The 21998-nt window shown below is 37.9% G+C and overlaps 1 protein-coding gene across 10 annotated transcripts in view; it reads right to left on the bottom strand.

The window, feature by feature from the left end:
- The window catches only part of PLEKHA7 (pleckstrin homology domain containing A7), a 2079953-nt gene that overhangs the window by 821258 nt on the left and 1236697 nt on the right, over nt 1-21998 (bottom strand). For all 10 annotated transcript variants that reach the window (XM_044082761.1, XM_044082762.1, XM_044082767.1 and 7 more), the window contains exon 3: nt 10744-10855. In XM_044082761.1, the coding sequence (XP_043938696.1) occupies nt 10744-10855 (112 nt within the window). The remainder of the gene's footprint in view (nt 1-10743; nt 10856-21998) is intronic.

The raw sequence follows: 21998 nt of genomic DNA, 5'->3' as shown, positions 1-21998 counted from the left end.
TTGGTGAATTAATGTAACTCGGTATTATTTACAATGAAATTAGATTTAAAAAGTCATAACACTAAATGCGTGGCAGACCCTTCCTGTGAGGAACTGCAAAGAGCATTGACATTTTAAGACTCAAAATTCCTTATAATGAAGTATTCTGGTACCTTGCCGAGACGGTGCATTAAGCAAGGGATTACTATTATTAAGGGAAGAGTTACTATTTACTGACCCTCACACAGCGCTTATCTGTTTCTCTGATTTCTTTGTGGCCAGAGTATCTACTATGTGGAGTTGGTGTGCCCTATAAGCTTGGCACATACCTCAGTCTCAACCTATTAGTGCAATAAATCTGGACAGACTCTAAAATAATGGGGGAGGGGCAAAGGTCCAAAACTAGAGAGAGATTTTAAATATTGCTCTTAATAAATGTTGAAGGCTGCTATAATAATAAATATGATGTGTTATCATGAATTTTCTGAAGGATATGAAGTCTGAAACTCAAATATATGTCCTAACATAGTGACTTTTATCATCAATAATTTGCCAGAAAACCACAAATTTTATGAGGACTAGATCAAAAATATGAGGCAAAAAATCTGGACAGTTAAGAGGTGAGCCCGGATTCTCCACGGCCTCCCAATACTTTCGGTAGGTGAGGCATCATTTCACCAGAAAAAAAGTACTGACTTACAACTGGGTATGTGAGCATGGAGTGGGGTTTAGAGAGGATGATTTGGAAGCTCCAGATTTTTTTCTTCGTGGGCATCCACTGCTTTTTGCGAACCTTTCCCCGAAAGGTGTTTGGTTTTCAACAGTCACTTCGAACAAAAACTGGACAGAAAAAAAGTGCTGATATTTATATAATAGATTGCTAGACATTCCATAAGTGTTCCATATTTTCTGAAGGATGGTGAAGTTGGGACTGTTACTATCCTTTGTTTATAGGCTTGATACCAAGGCAAAATTCAAGTCATATACCGAAAAGAGCCTAATAATGAGTCAATTACTAAATTAAAGAATAATCAAATTATTTGATTATTATTCCTTAACAGAGTACTTGTGTATACAACAGTTTCAGACAAAAAATGTTTTTAACTGAATTAGAGTATATGATCAACCAATCATCATGGGTAGGCCGATCACAAAGTGAAGGTCTCACTATATTAAAGGGTGAAATAAAGTTCCCACTTTAAATCATCATGGGTAGGCCGATCACAAAGTGAAGGTCTCACTATATTAAAGGGTGAAATAAAGTTCCCACTTTAAATTCTGAGGAGGAGATTAAGCACCAAAGGCGCACAAAACGAAGACACTACTTCATTCGCATCAAGTAACTGAACCTACACCATTAAGCAAGCAAATAAATCAATCATTTTCCAGTTCTACTTCTCACCCAGAATAAATAACAGAAACTTGAGCTGAACAACTTACTAGCCGAGAGTGTAGGTAGGCTCTAAACCTTTATTTTCTACTCCTAAAGGCATTATGGCACACCCCGACAAAAAGCAGGACTTACAATAAATACAATTGAGTAATTGGGGCTCTAGTCTTTGGCACAAAAATTAAAAAAAAAAAGAAAAATATATACCTCAGTCTCACACTGGTCAACCAGTTTGGTGCTGGAGTTCAGAACTCTGCACATTGACTTCTTGAACAGAATTAATTTATTCCGCAAGTTTCTCAACACGATGCTCTGAAGTTTTTACCAAAACGCGCCTAACTCAACTACAATAGCGATATATTTGGAGGAGCAACTGAGGAGATTATAAAATCACCTGACTCTGCAACCTCCAATTGCTTCTCCGATGTATTTGAGTTAGGCGTGACTTTTGACAGCATTGATTGGTTGTGAGGAAAAGGAACCCGAACTGAAAAAAATGTACGATACCATACGATAATTTATTTTGTCTCCATGACAGCTCAAAAAAAAAAAGCGTAACTTGAAAACAGAATGTACCAAAAGGGTACATTTTTCAGATTAAAAAAAAATGAAGAACAAAGGTTCTAATGGACAAAAAGGGGGCGGCGCACACCCATGCCTAAATCCGCCACTGTAAATGATGCATCCATTTGCTTCTTCTCATAATTAACTAAGAAATGCTCTCTAATGACATTTGGCCCGACTCACCCACTGCATCACTGTTGTACTAATCCTGTTGAGTACAGCCCATAACTGCATACTATGTACATAACAGCACAACTTATAAACATAGTGTATTTTCTTGCAGCAGCATGAACCATGGGTGTGAATCACATTAATGGCATAAAATACAGTATGCACAGATACTGTACTTAGCTGTACACTATGTTTATCAATATGGAGTTTGTTTTAAAAGTAATATTATAAGACAAGATGTACACAAAGTGCTTATCTAATACACTAAATTTCTCTTAAAATGAGCATGTGCAAACTACCATCTCAGTTCAGAAAGCTTACATGACAATATCACAGTGTTCTTTACTACACATAAGCTATACCTCCTTTAATTACCATAACATAATAATTCTTATAACCATTTTGTTTTAAATACTTTAATTTTTACAGTTTAACTATCGCAGTAAGTTTGTCATCCTTTTCACCTACTACCAGTTTAATTATTAAATATTCCGTCTGTAATTTTGTTTTATTTTTTTAACAGTTGTTATTAAGCCCTCTATCATAACCCTGGACTTAAACCACTCATCTATAACTTTTCATTCCTATTATTTTTTCAGTATCTGTGGTATTTCTTCTTAGATAATCTAAAGGAATTTGCCTAAATTCAACAGCAATTACTGAAATTTTGCAGTACGCAGTTTGATATTGCCAAACATTACGAACAGTGAAATAACAGTCACATACTTTTTGTCATTCCTCCATATACAATCATGCATACACAGACAACTCCTGTCCCCCCATGCTGTTATTTTAAGTCCATCACAAGTCAAATCACAAAATGTCGGCTGCATCTAGGGAAGAGGAGTCGCCCATTTCACTTTAAACTAGAGTCAGAAAAGTGACACGACTGACTCAATAAATCAAGTTGATATTTATGTCAGCGCTTAGGGTATCTATACATATATATATATATATATATATATATATATATATATATATATACACACATACAAATATATATATATATATATATATATATATATATATATATACATATAGATATCAAAAAACTATGAACCAGAAGCATGTTCCTAAATACACTTCTATGTGCATATTCAGTTGTTACCAACTATCATGATACCCATTATCTCACATAAAAGTGAACTACAAGGAACTCTCCAGAACTGAGACAGTACACTAAACATGCCAGTAGTACACAAAATAAATATAGGTGCTGTGAAGTGCTTCTGTAAAGGCAAGATATAGCAAATTAACATTGCAGTGATTATGGTTTTGAGGTTAATGACACATACTGAGCACTCTATCTTCAAAGAATTATGAGCTGCCTTATTCCTCTCTTGTAATTACTTATTCACTCATTTCATTTGTTTTACTAAGGAAAGACAAACATGGAATAACTTTAAACAAGTACTAGCAAGAATAAAATACACTAAACATGCTTGTATTATTAGAAAGAGCCATTGTACTTTATTTTATTTATGCGATTTAATTCCTGCATGTCAAGTGGGCATGTCAAGTGACCGTTTTTCAGGCATGACTTGAGCTCCAGTGGAAAAGTATTCTGCAGCTTAGCATGCACAAGCAAACATACGAGAGAAAATTGGAACTATTCATAATACAGTAATATTTATAGTATGTGCAACTTTATCGGTTTCCAATTTTCCTCAGAGAGAGATACAATGCTAGATTGTTTTAGAAGATAAGAAGTTATAAACAACATTTTTATGACCAATTAAAATTATCAATTGTACTAAAAGCAATTATATTTTGTTCCTTGAAGATTTCTTTCAGCTTTTTGGTGAAACCATTTAGAGTTTGCTGAGTTCTAACTTTTACGGGTAGGGGCTCCATGATACTAGGTCTAACATGGAGAAAGTGTGGCCTGTCCAATGGGATGGAACTGTCTTTGCTGCCTCTTAGGTCATATAAAGAATCTTTAACACTTAAAGTTGACTTTGTGGAAGGCATTGTCCTAGGATTGTAATTTTGTTCAGTAGTGTGCTGACTAATGCTTTGACTTTGCTGTGTACAGGTAGCCATTTTAAATGTATAACATCACAGTGATGGGTGTTCAAGCCAGCTAGAAATACAAAGCAGCATTCCTTGTTCTTTAAGCAAGGATGAATATCAGACAATATCTACAGGCATACGATGACAGAAAAATTACTGCCACTTCTAATAACACCACTAAAATATAAAAAGGTCTTTTTGACCCTGCAAGTGTTTTATATAGAATGAATAAAGGCCATTCTGCTGAAAATACAAGCATTAACTGCTATAAGGTGCTCTGCATCTGCTGAAAGCCACACAGATAAGATCATAGATTAATTTAAGGGGATTAGGAATATTTGCACCCTAGCCTTCAGAATGCATCTGGTCCACAACAGCTGTGTGCAGAAGAACAGTATATTATATAATGTCCTGTATAAAATATCTGTACATTGAGACCAATTAGATGGTAATCGATTCTCAGCTAGAGCGTCTTCTGTGTGGAGACATGCGTGAATGGGGGTACCTTCGTTGAAGGTTGTGCGTCAGGGTCGGCAACTCGGCATGTAAAAATCTACTGCCAATCATTAGTGGACTGGAGTTCCGCTGTGGCGACCCCTAACCGGGAAAAGCCGAAAGACACAACATTATTAACAATTTTGCTGGTCCCCTGTAATCAGCTGAAAGTTTAATAACAAAAACACAGAATAAAAACACTGGACTCATCAGTCCTGTACAAGTGTACTATACACGTGGAGAAAAATAATGCATTTGCGCATTCTTCATTTACACAACAAAACACAGTTTACTTATACCAAGAACCTTATATTTACCTACTGTATAGCCTGCGTTATTTAATACAGTAAACCTTTTACAATAAATGTGTAATTTTCTTAAATAACTCGTATGTACATTGCACTCTGTAAAGGCATATCTACTTGCAATTCTTGTCAGATATGTGCTTTAAAAATCTTTGGTCCAGCCACTCCAGTAACCACATATTAAAGAAGTACATACATGAAACTAATGCATTTACACAATATAGCTGCATACATACAACACTGTTATAAGAAATGAAGACAATGTACTGGCATTACTTTCACAGGAATCATGTAAGTGAACAAAGGCAGAAGCAAATTACCCTGCAGTAATAAAACAAGCACAAGAACATAGAACAATGAAGTAACAATGCAGGTAACACAGTTTGAAAAGATGACAACAATACAAAAAACAAAACTTTTAAACACCAGTTAACTACAACATAACCTAAACAGTAAGATTTCTGACACGCTATCAATATAAATTTTATCTCAAATTTACACACATCAGCTGTGGGTGAACAAAAGTTGAAAGACACTGCACAAAACAGACTTTTGGGTTTGTACTAAAGACATCATTGTGTGGTTAAGAAACTTCTTGTTCACTGCTTAGTATGAGAGTAAACACCACTTTTTCTAGCAAACCTGCATATTATAAAAACACTATAACCAAATTACGGCTACAAATGGACTACATATCAATTATAATAAGGAAAGGAGAAGCTTTGCATTGTCAAAATATTTTATCATATAATCCTTTATTCAGCAATTATGAAAAAAAAACAGGTCTACAAAATTGTGTGTAGAAAATATAAATAAAAATGTAAAAGGCAAAAAGCAGCAAACTACAAATTATGGGGAAAAGTTGTAATGAGCATGGCAAAACACAGCAGATTAGACACAGGGAAGTCCACAGTTCATCTCTATAGGAGGACCTCGCTGTCCAGTCTCACGTATTATGACTTTTGCTTGCTGTCAAGTTTTCAATTTTCATTTCCTGCTCTTGCATTACCAATTATCACTTTTTTCTTACAGACTAATCCTTTTGTTTACTTTACATGAACATAGCTCTTATTTACTCCCAAGATCTTTCTAGTCATTGCCTTGTAAACTTTGAAAAGGGCAATGTGTCACTTCTACAAATAGGTTTTAATGAACTACTATACTTATATTATGTCTGTTAGTGTCACATTGCATACCTCTCCACTTCTTAGCAAGACATCTGGACAAAGCCTAAAATAATGGGGGGGCAAAGGCACACAACAGGCACAGATTTTAAATATTGCTCTTATAAACTTAGAAAGTTGCAAGAACAACAGATGTGTTATCATGCCTTTTCTGAATGATACGGAGTCTGAAACTGAAATGCATGTCATTATTTAGTGACTTCAATCCTAAGCCAGAAAACCACAAATTTTACAAGAAACAGAGCAAAAATATGAGGCAAAAATCTGGACAGCTAAGGTATGCCACATTGCTTTGGGCTTTTATTAATTTACTGGTATAGAGCTCTGTCCCTTGCTCTTACTACTAGATAACTATGCCGGTAAAAGTGATTTGAGAAAATATAAAAAATAAAATGGTTCAAGTTGCAGAGATTGTAAAATATAGTGTTATAAACATAAAACTCAAAACAGACTAATCTGTTGCAGAACATGGGACAGCATAAAGAAAGGCTAAACAGCATACGAATAATGGCATTGACAGAAAGGAAGTACATGGATGCAGCCAAGTCAGACAAATGATAAGGCAACACTGTTTAAAAGATGGTTAATACTGGAGATGGAGATGTATTGAAAAACAGGAAGTACAGGAGACAAAAAGTGGTGATAACAGGTGAGGGAACAGACTCATGAAAACATAGCAGCAGAAAGAAAAGGGAACCAAGCTTTACTAGTGTAGACTTTAAACCATGCTTCAGCCAGGAGAAGGCAATGAATGACAGAAAGGTATGGGAGATTAAAAGAATATTAACAGAAGTGTAATTTAAGGGAAGACTTTGCATGCATGACATCAGCGTAGGAATTCAGGCTGTTCTAACTGCAGACTAATGCAACGATCATATTGACACTGATGTAGTACAGGAGACACAGACATCAAAGCATGGCAAAGCTACTGAGTACCCAAATTATGAAGACAAGTTGGGATTTCATATGACACTAGAGACTGTTCACTTATGGAGGTTGCGTTGATATTTCATATGATGCTACACATTGTCCACTTACAAGAAGATGAGTTAGGATTTCAGATGATGCCACTGACTGACTACTTATGAGAAGGTTCATAGGTAAGTACTAGGCTAGCTGACGTTGTGGGCTATTTTAAGCCAAAATAACGTATCCCATTTGGTTACAGATTGATCTTACCCATCCCATGACTGGTAATTATATATTACCCCTAATGAGAATAACTGGAATCATACCATAGATAATTTGAGGTCGTCTAGAATGCTGTGTGATGTATGCATGGAGGCAGGTACAGCACTCTGGAGCAAAACTATCTCATGCAGAGCATCAAACAGTATAACCTTTCAAGGTCAGCAAAAACCTTGTTTAAACCAGCATGTTTCCAGGTACTGAAGGATCAAACCAGAAGCTGGAGAAAAAAGGGCAGAAGTGTGACACGCCTATTTACATGAGCTAAATGAAATGTCAGCATCCCTAAAATTTTGTAGTCAACTCCTTATATGAAATCCAGAGTGGAGCAGTGGAGGTGTTTTATCACTGCGCCGTAAGGTAAACAATATATGAAAACTCCCCTAGTTCTGTGGTATAGAGGGATAAAGCTCTGACTCTGACTCACAGAATCAGAACTTAATAAATGTCTTGGATGCAAGAAGATCTAGACAAGCAAGGATGAGAGTGAGTGGCTTACACTGGCTCAACCATCCTGGTCAGTGGGAGATGGTGGCCCACTAGCCAATTCCTCCTAATCTCCAGTGGAGATTTTGACATTCACAATGGCCATAAGACCATGGATGTGTGCTTGGCAGCCTTAAGTCAGTGATGGGAGTTCTCAGTGGATATGGGTGTGGGAGCAGGCATACACAGTGGGGAGAGTGTAGAATGCCCCTGTAGTGATGCAGTTGCCACATCAGTCACCATTGATGGGGCTAGGGCCATAAGAAGAATACCCCGATGGCTGTATTTATGATGGCTTCCCTTTCAGTTCTCGCTCAAGAGATGAAGGACGATTAATCTGTGGTGAGCCTCAATGGGCAGCAAGCTGCAGAGAGAGAGAAAAAAAACAAAGAAAGAAAACCACAAAGGAAATTGACTAGTTTGCAGGAAGATGTCCTCAACTTGGTCCAAAGTTAAACAATGCAAGTAACAAATAAAATCACCTTACTTCCAAAACGGAAAAACACACAAAACAAAATGTAAACAAAAACGTGTTGCACAAGGATCAAATGCCAATCCAATTACATAACAGTCTCAGTCTTTCAACATAACTTTGGTTAACTGTTGACGAAAATGAGTAACAGAAACATTTCTGAAATTAGTCTGAAAACAACATGTGAAAAGGAAGTCAAAGTTGCAAAGTTCAAAGTAAGAAATTACAGTTGTGTAAGTAAACTGACCATAACAGTAGATGCATGAAGAGACTGCTGCAGTATCCTAAGGTATGTGGATTTTATCCTACCAAAGATACAACCAGCCATCTTCCAAAACTTAAGGGCACCTTCCACATGCCCTAAGCACTGAAAAGCTTGAGAAGAGTGGTGTAAAGTCAGTGCATAGTACATCAGGAAGAGTTCAGTAATCAGCTTTCTCATACTGTCAAAGAAAGCCAGCAAAAACTTAAGCAGGTGAGCCTGACAATTCACTGTTCTGAAGGCTCTGGTGAAAGAAGTCCAAACCTATCAAAGGATTTCCCATCTTTGTCACAAAGAATATGGTTAGCTGCAAAAGGATGTCTGGCAGAAGTTCATTTTAACTGAGAAATCATGCAGGGTCTAACCTAGGGTTTGAAAAAAGAAATTTGTGAGTCTGATGAACCTTATATAATTCATCATACTTCTTGGGGGCAGAAGGAAGTCAGGCAAACTGCTGATTGTGAAGAAAGCATCCTCTAATGCTGGTAAAATAGAAGGAACATTTACAGGTTGAGGAAAATCTATCAGTAAAAATGTATAATCCCTTTGTTGGGATTTTGGTATTTCTGTTTGCTCCAAAAGAAGTAATGCCATTCAGGCAATAATAACCAGAAATGATAACTCTTCAGGAGAGAAATCTGAAAAAAAACTTTCCTCAGAGTCAAACTCTCCTTCCTGTGGGGAAGGGATCTAAGAAACAAAACATAAATCTAATTCCTGTCCCTCAGATGTGAATCTGAGTCTGAGAGAGAGAAATCTTTCACTTTTTGAATTCAAGGAAGACTCAGAATGTAAAGACTGAAAGGCTTGAAATAAATCCCCAATCTTCCCTGTGTATTCTATGGGATACAGGAGAAGACAAAATGCCTAAAATTATATTTTCTTTTCCTGGGAGAGTCCCCCAGAAAAAGCCTAACCTGAAGAACAGTCCCTTCCCTGGGAATCAAGCTTCACAGATTGGTTTAGCAGATCATCTCCTCTCTTCCCTGACACTGACAACTGTGTTTTTTCCTTGCCAAAATAGGACAACTAAACAGAAGATGGGCCTGTCTCTTGGTCCTTAGTAGCTTCTTGAGGAGCAACACCAGAGGGGCCAAAAGAAAGCAATGTATTGTTTAAAGTACCTGAAATGACCATAGTACAGTCACTCATCAGTGATTCAGGCAAAGAGGAAGCCGACTTCACGACTGAAGACTCGCAACTTTTTTCTTTATGTGGATCAGGAAGGGAAGAACTGAAGAGGTCAAAGCCTGGTCCACATCTGTACCAGAAAAAAAATGTCTGATAAGCAGGTAGTGGAGCCTTGGACAATTGCTGGTACAACTTGACTGAAAAACTACATTTTGAGGCAAAAATGTTCAGTAGCATTCCCTAAAATATCTAGTCCTAATACCAAGCGATACATTTTGACTGAAAAGTAAAAATTTTTCTTACAAAATAAATAATTTGAAAGGAATTTCCTAGTAGGGAACCCTAACTAAAAATGTAATTAAGTTAAAGTTTTATAGTGGCAACCACTAAAAACACCAGTCCTACATCTAGTAATAATTTCTGACAGAAAATATAAACCTTTATTCACAAAAAAACTAGGTATTCCCCAAAAGGGTAGTTATGTGCCCATCCTTGGAGAAAAACTAGCCAACCATCAATCACTAAAAGCTGGCAGGCAACAGGGCACTTTGATGGCAAGAAAGTTCTGAAGATTTGGTGTCTAATCACTGAGTTTATACTGTTTTCCTCAAGCTGTTCAGTGGTTAGGGCAAATGGAAGGTATCCTTAAGCTGTGAAAGCTGTCCAGTTGTCATATCCTTGGCAGGCTATAGCCCCATACAGTTTAGACTACTGCAAAAGTAGTCTAGTGATGGACATCAAGTTATTAAAGTACCAATGCTACAGGAAGAAGATATTTTGCAACTATAGAAAATGGATGTCTCTCTTGCATTGAAAGGCACATACTTTCAACCTCTAGCAAAATTGAAAGTTTCATAAGACTTATCATATGACATTATAAAAGGATTTTTTTCTGCAATCCATTAGTTAATTTGCAAAACCTGCATCTTTCTGTGTGCATTAAATCATTACCTCATAAGTTTCCTCATAATAATACATTATAGGATACTGTTTCATTAAAAGATGCATTACAAAAAAACACAATTCTACCTTTCATACCAATACTAGTCAACTATTTAATTTGTGGGAAAAGATTTAAAATGGTACATAGGACTTTTTCTTACTTTTGACCCAGATGTTGTATCAACAGTGGATGTAGTTACTGCAGTGGAAGGTTCGCTGACCATACTTGAAGGCCTTTGGTTTACTTGTTGCTTGGACATGTATAACTTTGGCCTGAAAGAAAAAAAAATGTGAACTTTCTTTCTTTCTTTTCCAGTACTTACAATATAAAGACAATTCAGTTATCCCAGTTTAATTATTACAGTGATGTTTTACAAAGCAAAAAGTGATACAAAAATGAATGTATTTAGCAAATGCAGCCATAGCAATTGAGAATTACATGACAGTGTTGCACATTTCATCCAATGTTATGCAATGCTGATTAAAATATTCACATCATACAAAGACTTCCAGGATCAACATGCTTTCAAAGCTATTCATAATCTATATATAGGCATGTCAAGAACTTTCAAAATGATCTTCTGCACTGCTGCCCAAGGGACAGATGTGCACTGACAGGTGTCCGAAAAAGAGGGAAAAATATATACTACTCCATGAAAGAATGATATACTGTTTGAGGATGCACTTTTTTCAAAGATATAACAACCTCAGGCTTGACAATTATATTAAATAAGGGGGATTCAGAGGAGAAGCCCTCTGCATGAATAACATGGGTTGTGTGAATGTCATTGCTGTTTTGTTTTGTAGAAATAGCATTCAAAGAGCAGTCCACACCAGTGCACCACACCCAATCATATTTGGTACTTAGTTACGTTAAGTGCTATGAGCAATGAAGAACAAACTGGTAGGCAAACAATAAATCTTCAGGAATATCAGGATGATAAATATGGCTATTTATGTAGCCCATCGGTTTGAATAAACAGAAGAAAGACTGCTCTCACAACCACTTCTTACACATTCACTGTAGAAGGCTCTAGCATTCAGTATACTAAAGGACTCGTATGGTATAGCTTGTGTGCAAAAAGATCAGTGAAAGATAAAAGATTTTACCAGCTCTATGATGCCAGGAACCAAAAAGAGTGTGAAAAAGTGGATAACACAAACCATACAAACAAAAATTCAATTTGTGATATAAAAGAGGTCAACATCCACCAAAGAGTCGCTCAGTGGGAAGATGTATAAAACATTTTTATTAAACATGATAACAATAAAAAAACAATTCCAAAAGGTAAATTCTGGTAAGCACTTCATCTGTGTAAATGCAGGACTTTATCAAAACCAAAATGCATCCTATTCAACACATTTAAATAGCAATCACATACAATTAATTAACCAATAAAATAACAAGTGACCTAAAACAATGCTCTGTATTTATAAGTGAGTCACATATCTTTGAATTTATTACTGCTCAATACCTGTGTTGTTTGGCTTCTGCTACATACCTACAATCAACTGCATTACTAGCTGAGTTAAGTACAAACTTGCAGTGTTAAAGATTGTACTATATTTCATTTTTCTGTCTGTTTAATTGTTTCATTGAATATTGTCTCTGTGTCTCTCTGTAGTTATTTATTTTTCTATTTAATTGTTTCATAGAATACTGTGGTCTCTCTCTGTCTCTGCAGTTATTTTCCCGCCTGCCCTCCCTGTTCTTGTTTTCATACTTATCTTGGTGGCTTTGGAATTGCCCACCCCTCCTGTAAATTTGTGTTTGAACACTCCTCCTGGGTCTATCTCATTTGCTCACTCAACCGAGTACAGTGAGATCATATTTTGACTTCAGACACTCCTACCAGTCCCATCTGTTCAGCTCTATCCCAGCTCTATTCATGTCTAGTGTCACTAGCTCACTCTACCTAATACAGAGAGAACATTTGTGAAGGGCAAGCCACTTAGGTCCTTAATTTTGAATTATCTTCTGTTTCTCCTTTCTCCCTTTCTACATTCCAAAAAAAAAAAAAAATAAATAAAATAAAATGTATAAGCTTATTTCCTGCCTTTCCTGTAACTAGTCTAGTCCAGATACAGATTTGCTGTAACCAGGACTGTGTATAAGCTTCTGAGCCCCCAAAGCCTTTTTGTGTTTGAGGGAAGGCTTATAGCTTATCAGTGGGAGTGGTAAGCACTAAGTAGCCTATCTACCACAAGAGTGGTTTCTGGCCCAGAAAATGTAGTTTATTGGCATTTTGGGCAGATTTTCCATCTATTTCAACTTTCTAGTTTAAAAACCTGTGTTTGCACTTGTTTCCCACCTTTCTTGTAACTAGTCTAGTCCAGATACAGATTTCTGTATCCAGGACTGTTTGTAAGCTTCTGAGCCCCCAAAGTATTTCGGTGTTGGAGGGGAGCCTTCTAGCTTATCAGTGGGAGTGGTAAGCACTCGGTAGCCTATCTGTCACAAGAGTGATTTCTGGCCCAGAAATTGTAGTTTATTGGCTGTTTGGGCAGTTTTTCCATCTCTTTTAACTTTCTGGTTTAAAAGCCTGTGTTTGCACTTGTTTCCCACCTTTCCTGTAGCTAGTCTAGTCCAGATACAGATTTGCTGTATCCAGGACTGTTTGTAAGCTTCTGAGCCCCCAAGCCTTTCTGTGTTGGAGGGAAGCCTTCTAGCTTATCAGTGGGAGTGTTAAGCACTAGGTAGCCTATCTACCACAAGAATGGTTTCTGGCCCAGAAATTGTTTTTCCATCTCTTTCAACTTACACGTTTAGAAGCCCGTGTTTGCACTTGTTTCCCATCTTTGCTGTAACTAGTCTAGTCCAGATACAGATTTGCTATATCCAGGACTGTTTGTAAACTTCTGAGCCCCCCCAAGCCTTTCTGTGTTGGAGGGAAGCATTCTTGCTTATCAGTGGGAGTGATAAGCACTAGGTAGCCTATCTACCACAAGATCCAGGTATAGATTCTTAGTTTTAGCACTAGAATTTGTTTATTCGTGCTCAGCACTTGTTCAGAACTTGTTGTTAGCACTAAATAAGCTACAAATTACTACAGCACTCAACCTTCCTCTTTACCTAGTGGAAAACAGTTGTTGTACTTACTTTCCCCACTTGCTTAGAGAAAAACAGCTCTTATACTCACTTTCCTCACTTGTCTAGAGGAAAGTAGTTTTTTATTCAGGCATGTCCAAGGGTCAGCTCCCAGTGTTCTCTCCTGTCTACCTGATGAATCTGGGCATCTTAGGGCAATGTAGCAATTACCTCATGTACACAGGCAACCATCTCCTCCTACCACCCAACACCATAACCTGTGAGAGATGCACTTATCTAGCCAAATTGGAGGTAAAGCTCTCTTCAACCAAGACTGAACTTGACAGTCAAGAGGAGAAGGTAAACACTTGCACCACACCACAGATAGTCCCACTAAACCTACACCACCAAAATCCACACATAGAAACACAAAAACATTCCCGGAGGCTCTCAATAATAATCTGCTCAAGCAACAGAGACCTCCAAAGCAGAAACGCAAGCAATCTCCACCCCCCAACACAACCCAAATGACACACAGCCCACAGACTCAGTGTGCCACTCAACCACAGCCCATAAGGCAAAACAACGTACCCAACACACTAGTCATAGGTAACTCTATAGTCAGGCACACTGATATCCCACTCACCAGGCTAAACAAGTAGAGGGTTACTGCCAGCTGCCTGTCAGGTGCCAGACTCCACCACATAACACATGCACTCAGGTCACTCCACAACATGTACAAATATGACTCTGTCATTGTCCACATTGGTGTGAATGACCTGAGATGTACCTCCCTGGACTACATGAAAAAAGACATGGAAGAGCTCTCCAATCTTGCAGCCCAGGCAGATATGACCCTAACCCTGAATAGCATCCTGTCATCACTCCGAATAATACCACAGTACAAGGACAAAATCATTGACTTCAACAATTGGCTAAGCTTCTGGTGTCATTCTAGGGGGATCCAGTATCTGTCAGCCTGGGATGACATGGTCGACAGACCACGATGCTTTGCCAGAGATGGCCTGTACCTGTCACCCCTCAGATTCTGGATACTGGCTAAGGCTCTTGCTGCCCCTATAGTGCCTTTTTTAGGCAAGGTTCAAATGACAAATTCAGCACTGTAACAGGAACAGGCAAGCAAAAACTGAGGGTAATGCTACTCAATGCTAGAAGTCTAAATATCAAAATGCACTCCTTCGAGGCACTCCTTAAAATGGAGAACATTGATATCTGTGCAGTGACTGTGACCTGGTTCAAGGCTCCAGAGAGCACCCCTGCATTACCAGGCTATAACTCATATCACACTTTTTGGCCACCTAACCTGTGTGTCCATATTCATTAAGGACATCCACACCTCCAGGCTAGTTATCCAAGTGAAACTAACTCTGGGCAAAACTGCAATCCAAATTATAGCTTGCTACAGATCCTCCACCATGCCCCAGGATTCCCACTCCTCTTTCTTGATATACTGGAAAATATTAGGGTTCAGCCAAACACCCTAATAATGGGCAATTTTAACTACCTCACCATTAACTGGGAAAACTACACATGCACCAACTCCTTCACCTCAACGCTTTCTGGAATTCATAAATTCCAATGCCCTGGATCTACTTATCCACACCCCCACCGGGGGCAACAATATCCTAGACCTAGTCATTACCAACATGAGTGACCGGTGTTCCACACCTGAAGTCAACTCCTCGTTGGTCAGATCCGACCATAAGCTAATCACCCTAGATATCCACTTCCTGCCCCCACCCCCCCATTAAGGAAATCAACGTAAAAAATTTCTCCAAAGCCAACTTCATGCTTCTTAAGACAGAAGTGACAAACTTCATGACACCCATGCAGATGGACAATACAGTTACGACTACTGAGTCCTATACAGATGCACTCTATAAGCACTTACACGAGTGCATGGATCGTGCTATCCCAAACAGAACCAAGACACTATCCTCCAAAAAAAGGAAGCCAATCTGGTGGTCCTCTGCCATAAATAAACTCTACAAGAGAAGGAAGAAACTGTTGCAAAAGAGAGCAAAATCCCATGAGTGGAGGAGTTCCCTGGTCAGCCTCAGTAAGAAGTTGAGATCCCTTATAAGATCTTACAAAGCTAGCCATGAAAACAAAATCACCACTGATTCTAGGGACAACCACAAAGCATTCTATAGCTATGTCAAGAATCTCAATGGTAACACCCAGATCTGCTCTGAGTTACAGCACAACGGCATGAAAATTACAGAACCAAATGATATTGCCAATGTCCTGGCAGATAGGTTCAGTGCTAACGTTACCCCCTCTCACCCCCTAGAGGGCCCATAACTATACAGGAAGAATGCAGAATCCCTGTAATCACAACTACGCAGGTAAAGGCTGCACTCTCTAAAGCCAAAAACACAGCATCCATGGGACCAGACAACATCCCAGGCTGCGTTTTACATGAACTTCAGAACGAACTGGCTCCCCACCTAAGCACCATGTTCAATCGTAGTCTCACATCAGGCTTTGTGCCCACTGAATGGTGTACAGCAACAGCTATCCCACTCCACAAGGGGGGAGCCACCACTGATCTTGGGAACTATCGCCCTATTAGCCTGACAAGCCTGGTCTGTAAGGCCATGGAATGTATCATCATGGAACTCATAAACAAAGACATTGGTAACCTCCAAACTCTGGACCCCACCCAGTTTGGGTTTGTGAAAGGCAGATCATGCCTCCTGAAACTGATCGACTTCTTTGAGGCAGTCACCAAAGCTGTAGATGAGGGTAATGTGGTTCACACAGCCTATCTTGACCTCTCCATCCCCCTACACTGACTATCTCAAAAAACTTCAGCTTTACTCCATACCATATCGCCTACTCCGAGGTGATCTCTGCTAAACATATAAAGCTATGTCAAATCCAGAGCTGCTGGACATGCTACACCTAAAGAAATCCCAATCCCTCTGAGCTACACGCTCTAGGGACCTAAGCCTTGTCACCACAATAAACAGAACAAGCTGGAGGGATAGATTCCTGTCTCAAAGACTTCCCATACTCTGGAACAAGCTATGCATCTATGTCAAGCAAAGTTCCTCACTAGCTCTTCAAGAAAAATCTTGATAAGTGGATGGGAAATAGGAAATACAAACCAGGGATCACTTCTGTGGCTCTGCTCAACAGGGGTACAGGAAAATAACTTTCTTGGGTGGCGTAAGCCAGGGAACCTTGTTGGCTAGGCTTACTTAGGCCCTTGGGCCGATAGCCTAGTACCTACCTATGAACAGATACTTAAGAAACCTAGTATGTAGTAAAATACCTACTTATAAAGTCATACTTCAGTTAATAAATATTGCACATGAAGGTAACAATACAACATTCTCTTACAAAATCAAAGCCCTATCCTTTAAAATAGGGATCAGTGACAAATGTTCATTCATTCCAGGTGGACTAATAACATTTAGGCTCATTTGCCATCTCAATTCACTTTTAACTATATTCATGTGCAATATTTACTAATTGAAGTATGACTGTATAAATAGGTATTTTACTGCATACTAGGTTTCTTAAGTATCTGTTGTTTTAAGAGCATTGTTTTAGGTCACTTGTTATTTTATTGGTTAACTAACTGTATGTGATTGTTATTTAAATGTGTTGAATAGGATGCATTTTGGTTTTGATAAAGTCCTGCATTTACATGGACGAAAGTGCTTACCAGAATTTACCTTTTGAACTCGTTTTTTATTGTTATCACGTTTAATACATTTTTTTATACATCTTCCTACTGAATGACTCTTTGGTGGATGTTGACCTCATTTAAATCACAAAGTGGAACTCTACGATGCCACAAACAGATTTATTTGGGACAGGTAAGTATAGCCTAAAACAGGACAATTACAGAGAAAAATAGGAAGGTTTTGGTGTCTTTTAAATTGTCAGGCTATGATTGTAACTAAATTCTACAGGTGCAAATGAGAGAACAGGTGTGAAGAGAAGGTGATTAATGGGATCCCTCAGGTTTGACAGGCTTTTATCTCCATTGTAATGGTGGCTTCGTAAATGGGACTGATATAAACTGAGAAGGAAAGAAAGACTTTCCATTGCATATTTCTATTAAACTGGAAGATTTTTCTTAGCTTGATTATCTTTTTTCAGAGGAAATTTCAGTGATACTTAGACACTAGGAGAGATGTGTACAAGAAAATATAGTACATTATTTTGGAGTAGAGAGTGCACTTGTGTAATCAACAGAGTATGTAGAAAAAGGAGTTTGTGCCTAAAAGCCAGCTAGAACATTATGAAGAGATGGAAAACTACAATACTTTTTCTGAAGTGGAGATAAACATTTAGCATTCACTTTAGTGTCATCTATCTCTCATGAAAACCATCCTGAAATTACAAAAATTGCCAAATCATCAGAAAAGCAAAAAGTTTGGAAAGGATGATAGCAAAAAAAGAGTTTACAGATATTACAACACATTTGCTTAATGGAAAAAAGGAGACACTAATTCTATCCAGTCTACTCTTTTAAGTACATTAAAATTCTATGTACTTTCAGTTTTACCCTTTTTCCATCTGTTCAATACCTTGCTGAATGTCCATATACTTTTTTTCTCCTGCACCAGTTCTGTTGTCCATTGGGCCTACGACCCTTTCCTTGAAAAAATACTTTTGGATAGTTGGGAAAGTAATTAGTTCCTACAATCAGCTGCCTGTGCCCTTGTTTCACCTTCTGTCTTTACTGTTCAGGATGATGCCTTCACATCTTCCTGACACGATCTTCAGCAAAAATACCATGTCCTCTCTATTTCTGCTGGTAAGAACAGCTGTAGTTTCTGCAGCATCTGGATAGATTTCTCCCACTTTAACCCATGGATCTTTTTCTCCAGATTCCTTCCAGCAGCTTAATGTCATTTTCCTTTTATGACTTGCAGGACTACTAGTACCCAAGATGAAGAATGACCATGGACCTGCAGAGTAAAAGCATTACGTCGTAGAATAAACAAAATATCCTGGGTTATAAGTCCGGATTCACCACACAAATGAAACTAGCTCTGGAACTGTAAAAATATATTTGTTGGTTTCTTGTAAAATGTGAACTGTGTCCAGGCTATGATATATTCTGTTGTTGTAATTAGTTGTTTTTCTTTTGAATGCATCAGTAACTTTGTTGGTTCGCTATCTATACTGCCTTATTTTGTGTTTTTTTTTTAAATGTGAACATACTGTAGCTGTAACTAGTCATTTAGTGAAAATGCAATAATAACTTTGTTGGTTTGCTACCTATACTGCCTTATTAAGGGTTTCTAGTTTCAATGCAAATGGTATTTAAGCCATTAAAACCTACTGTAGCTGTACATATTTTTTTTTTTTAACTGCAAAAATATCCCTGTTGGTTCGCAACCTATACTTCCTTACTTAGCATGTCTAATTAGACCAGGCTATAGCTTTGTAAACAAAAGATTATTGCCTAACTAAAGATACTTCCTAGACTAAAGATTATTAATAATGTTAGTATTTCCTATTTTTGTTGGCTATGTTATTGAAAATGTCTCCTACTGCTATTCAATGTAGAGCATGGTAATGCTTTTTTACAGTTGGAGTGTCTGCCTTTTTATACTAAAATAGTCTGATGGCACTGTTTTAGTCTAACATACTGAAGTCCTTAGAGTACTGTTTTATTGTGATACAATTTTCCTCTTACCTTTCCACATGCTTTCCTTTTCTCTATTTACAGATAAAAACTGTCCTTACTACTTTTTGGAAAACTAGATAAACTCCATGCAAAATACAGCCTCCATGTATGTTTTCCAATATAACTTATGCTATGGAACTTTCCCTTGACCTATTGACATCAGCAAAACACAAAGAAAAATGTGTTGGTTACCATTTTTGTTAAATTCTATTCCCTGGAGAGCGTATCACTATCGGTCAGCAACTGAGCGTTTAGGCAACCCCCCCCCCCCCAGTGTGTAATAAAGCTCTTCGTAATGGAATTTGCCTCACTATAAGTCCATATTGTATTCTTTTTCTCCCCTTTTTACCTCCATTCATAGAAATGCATCCTTCCATTTCATAAGCTATACAAAACAACTCTTTTTGGCTCTAGTGCCTCCTTCCATGTAATTCAAGTATATTTTTGCTGCTAATGTTTATTCTATTCCTAACTAAAGATTACTCCACTTAATCCCATAATTGCTATTTTTACAGTCAGTTCCCAAGTAAGCTAAATATTTGTATTTTCTCTTTTAAAACACTAAGTTCACAAAGTAAGCCAAATTATTGTTTTTTCCTTTTTTTTTTTGTACTGTTGCTTACCTCCACCTCATCTTGGAAAATTAAGATAAAATCAAATCATGCCCCCGGCTTAAAAAAGATTCATCATCCATTATGCATGAGAGAGAATCAGAGAGATTCTGCTTGGAAAATATGGCTGAAATCCAAATCCCCTACTCACCATCAAATTTTTAAAGAACTTAGAAACCATACAAAAAAAAAGAAAACAAACAAAAAAAAAAAACAAAAAACAAAGCTATAATGACAATAAAAAAATTTACTATAAAGCCCAAACTAGCCATCACTCTAATCCCAAAAACGTCTGGAGCACTATCAACTCTATCCTTCACCCCAGAAGCTCTCACACTCATAATCCATACCCTAACAATTCAGCACAAGACACTGCCTCCCTCCTCAACCATTACATCACTGATACTATCCATAAACTGACCAACACTGACTAGAACTCCAAATCTACTTTCCCTTCCTAAACACCTTTAAACCAAACCCTCTTCTGTCTTAAACCTATCCTACCACTTACATAAAAACTCTCCTCCAAAAACTAAAACCTTGTTATCCTTCTGCTGCTCATAATCTTCCCCCACTCTCTCAGACTTGCAGCTGACTCTATAGCCTATCCAGTTTCAATACTTATCAATAGATCAATTTGTGAAGCTACTGATCCTGATGCCTGGAAATCTTTCTATGCAATACCCCTACACAAGGAGGTAACTTTACTCATCCATCTAACTTTGGACCCATAGATATTCTCTCTCTCCTCTATCAAAAATCCTCGAAAAATGTATACACACACAGCTGCTAAAATTTCTTATCCAAGAAAGCCTTCTGATACCTACCCAACACAGTTTCCGTCCAAACCATAGTACTACTACAGCCCCTCTATCTTTCACTCATACAACAGCTGAAGCCTGTGATAATAAACTTGTCTCATGACTATTCTTACAACTGTCAAAAGCCTTTGACACTGTAGCTCATTCTAAACTCTTAACCAAATTAGCCAACATTAATCTCTTAGCTTCCACTCTTGAATGGTTTTCCAGCCATCCCTCAAACAGACTATAATCTGTCAGATGGCAGCCCACCTGCTCCCCCTTCCTACCTATCCATACAGGTGTTCCCCAGGGCTCCATTCTGGGACCCCTTGTATTCAACATCTTTACTAATGACCTATATAACTTTTGCTACCACTCACCTCTTATTTGGTATGCTGATGATTCTACACTCATCTCCTCTTCTAAAAGTATCTCTCAACTTCACTCTCTTACCCAAAAGTCTTTTCTTTCTGTAGAAAAAATTACTCCCTGAAAATCAGCTTATTTTAAATCCTTAAAAGGCTAAACTTTTACTCTTTCTCTCTAAATCACTTTCACATCTCAAAACCACCTTTATCATCTGATCCTTAAATAAAACAATCATTAATGCAGAATCCCACACAAAGCTACTTGGAATGATAGGTTCATAGGTTCATAGATTAGTACTAAGCTAACTGCCCTTGCAAGCCATTTTAAGCTTAGCCAATTATCCCTTGTGAGACTCAAACCCTACACCTTGTGTTTGTAAGGCAAACACCTTAACCATTAGGCCACCCTCCCAACCAGGGAGATGATCAATTAAAATTCGACCTCTGTGTCCAACAATCCATTAAAAAAATTGGGTCTGCTTTATAGGAACACAAAATTCCTACCTCTAGACTCCAGACTCTCCTTGCCTCAAGCTTATCTACTTCTAAGCCTTCTCTATGCTGCTCCATTCCTCACAAACCTTCAGTCTTCCTTAATCACTAAGCTGGAACAGGCATACAATAAAATTAAGATTTGCTGCAAACATACCACATATCTCTCACCACTGCTTGGCACTAAAGAACCTACAGTGGCTTGAATTCTCCCATCAACTTCAACTTTCACAGCTCCACATAACTCGCTTTTTACTCAACAAACTCTCAGCCTGCCCTTCCCTATCCAATCTTGTGTCATATTGCACCCTTATGAGCCCAGTTCATAGCACAGACCAACTTCTTTAAAATATACAAACCCAATGAAACTGCTGGTAAAATATTATACACATTTTCAGTATCTTATAACTGGAACAAACTCCCACTCAAGATAAGGT

Source organism: Protopterus annectens, chromosome 9.part0, assembly GCF_019279795.1.
Source record: "Protopterus annectens isolate FY-2018-M chromosome 9.part0, PAN1.0, whole genome shotgun sequence".
In the NCBI taxonomy this organism is placed as follows: domain Eukaryota; kingdom Metazoa; phylum Chordata; order Ceratodontiformes; family Protopteridae; genus Protopterus; species Protopterus annectens.
This window is presented reverse-complemented; position numbering and strand designations above follow the sequence as displayed.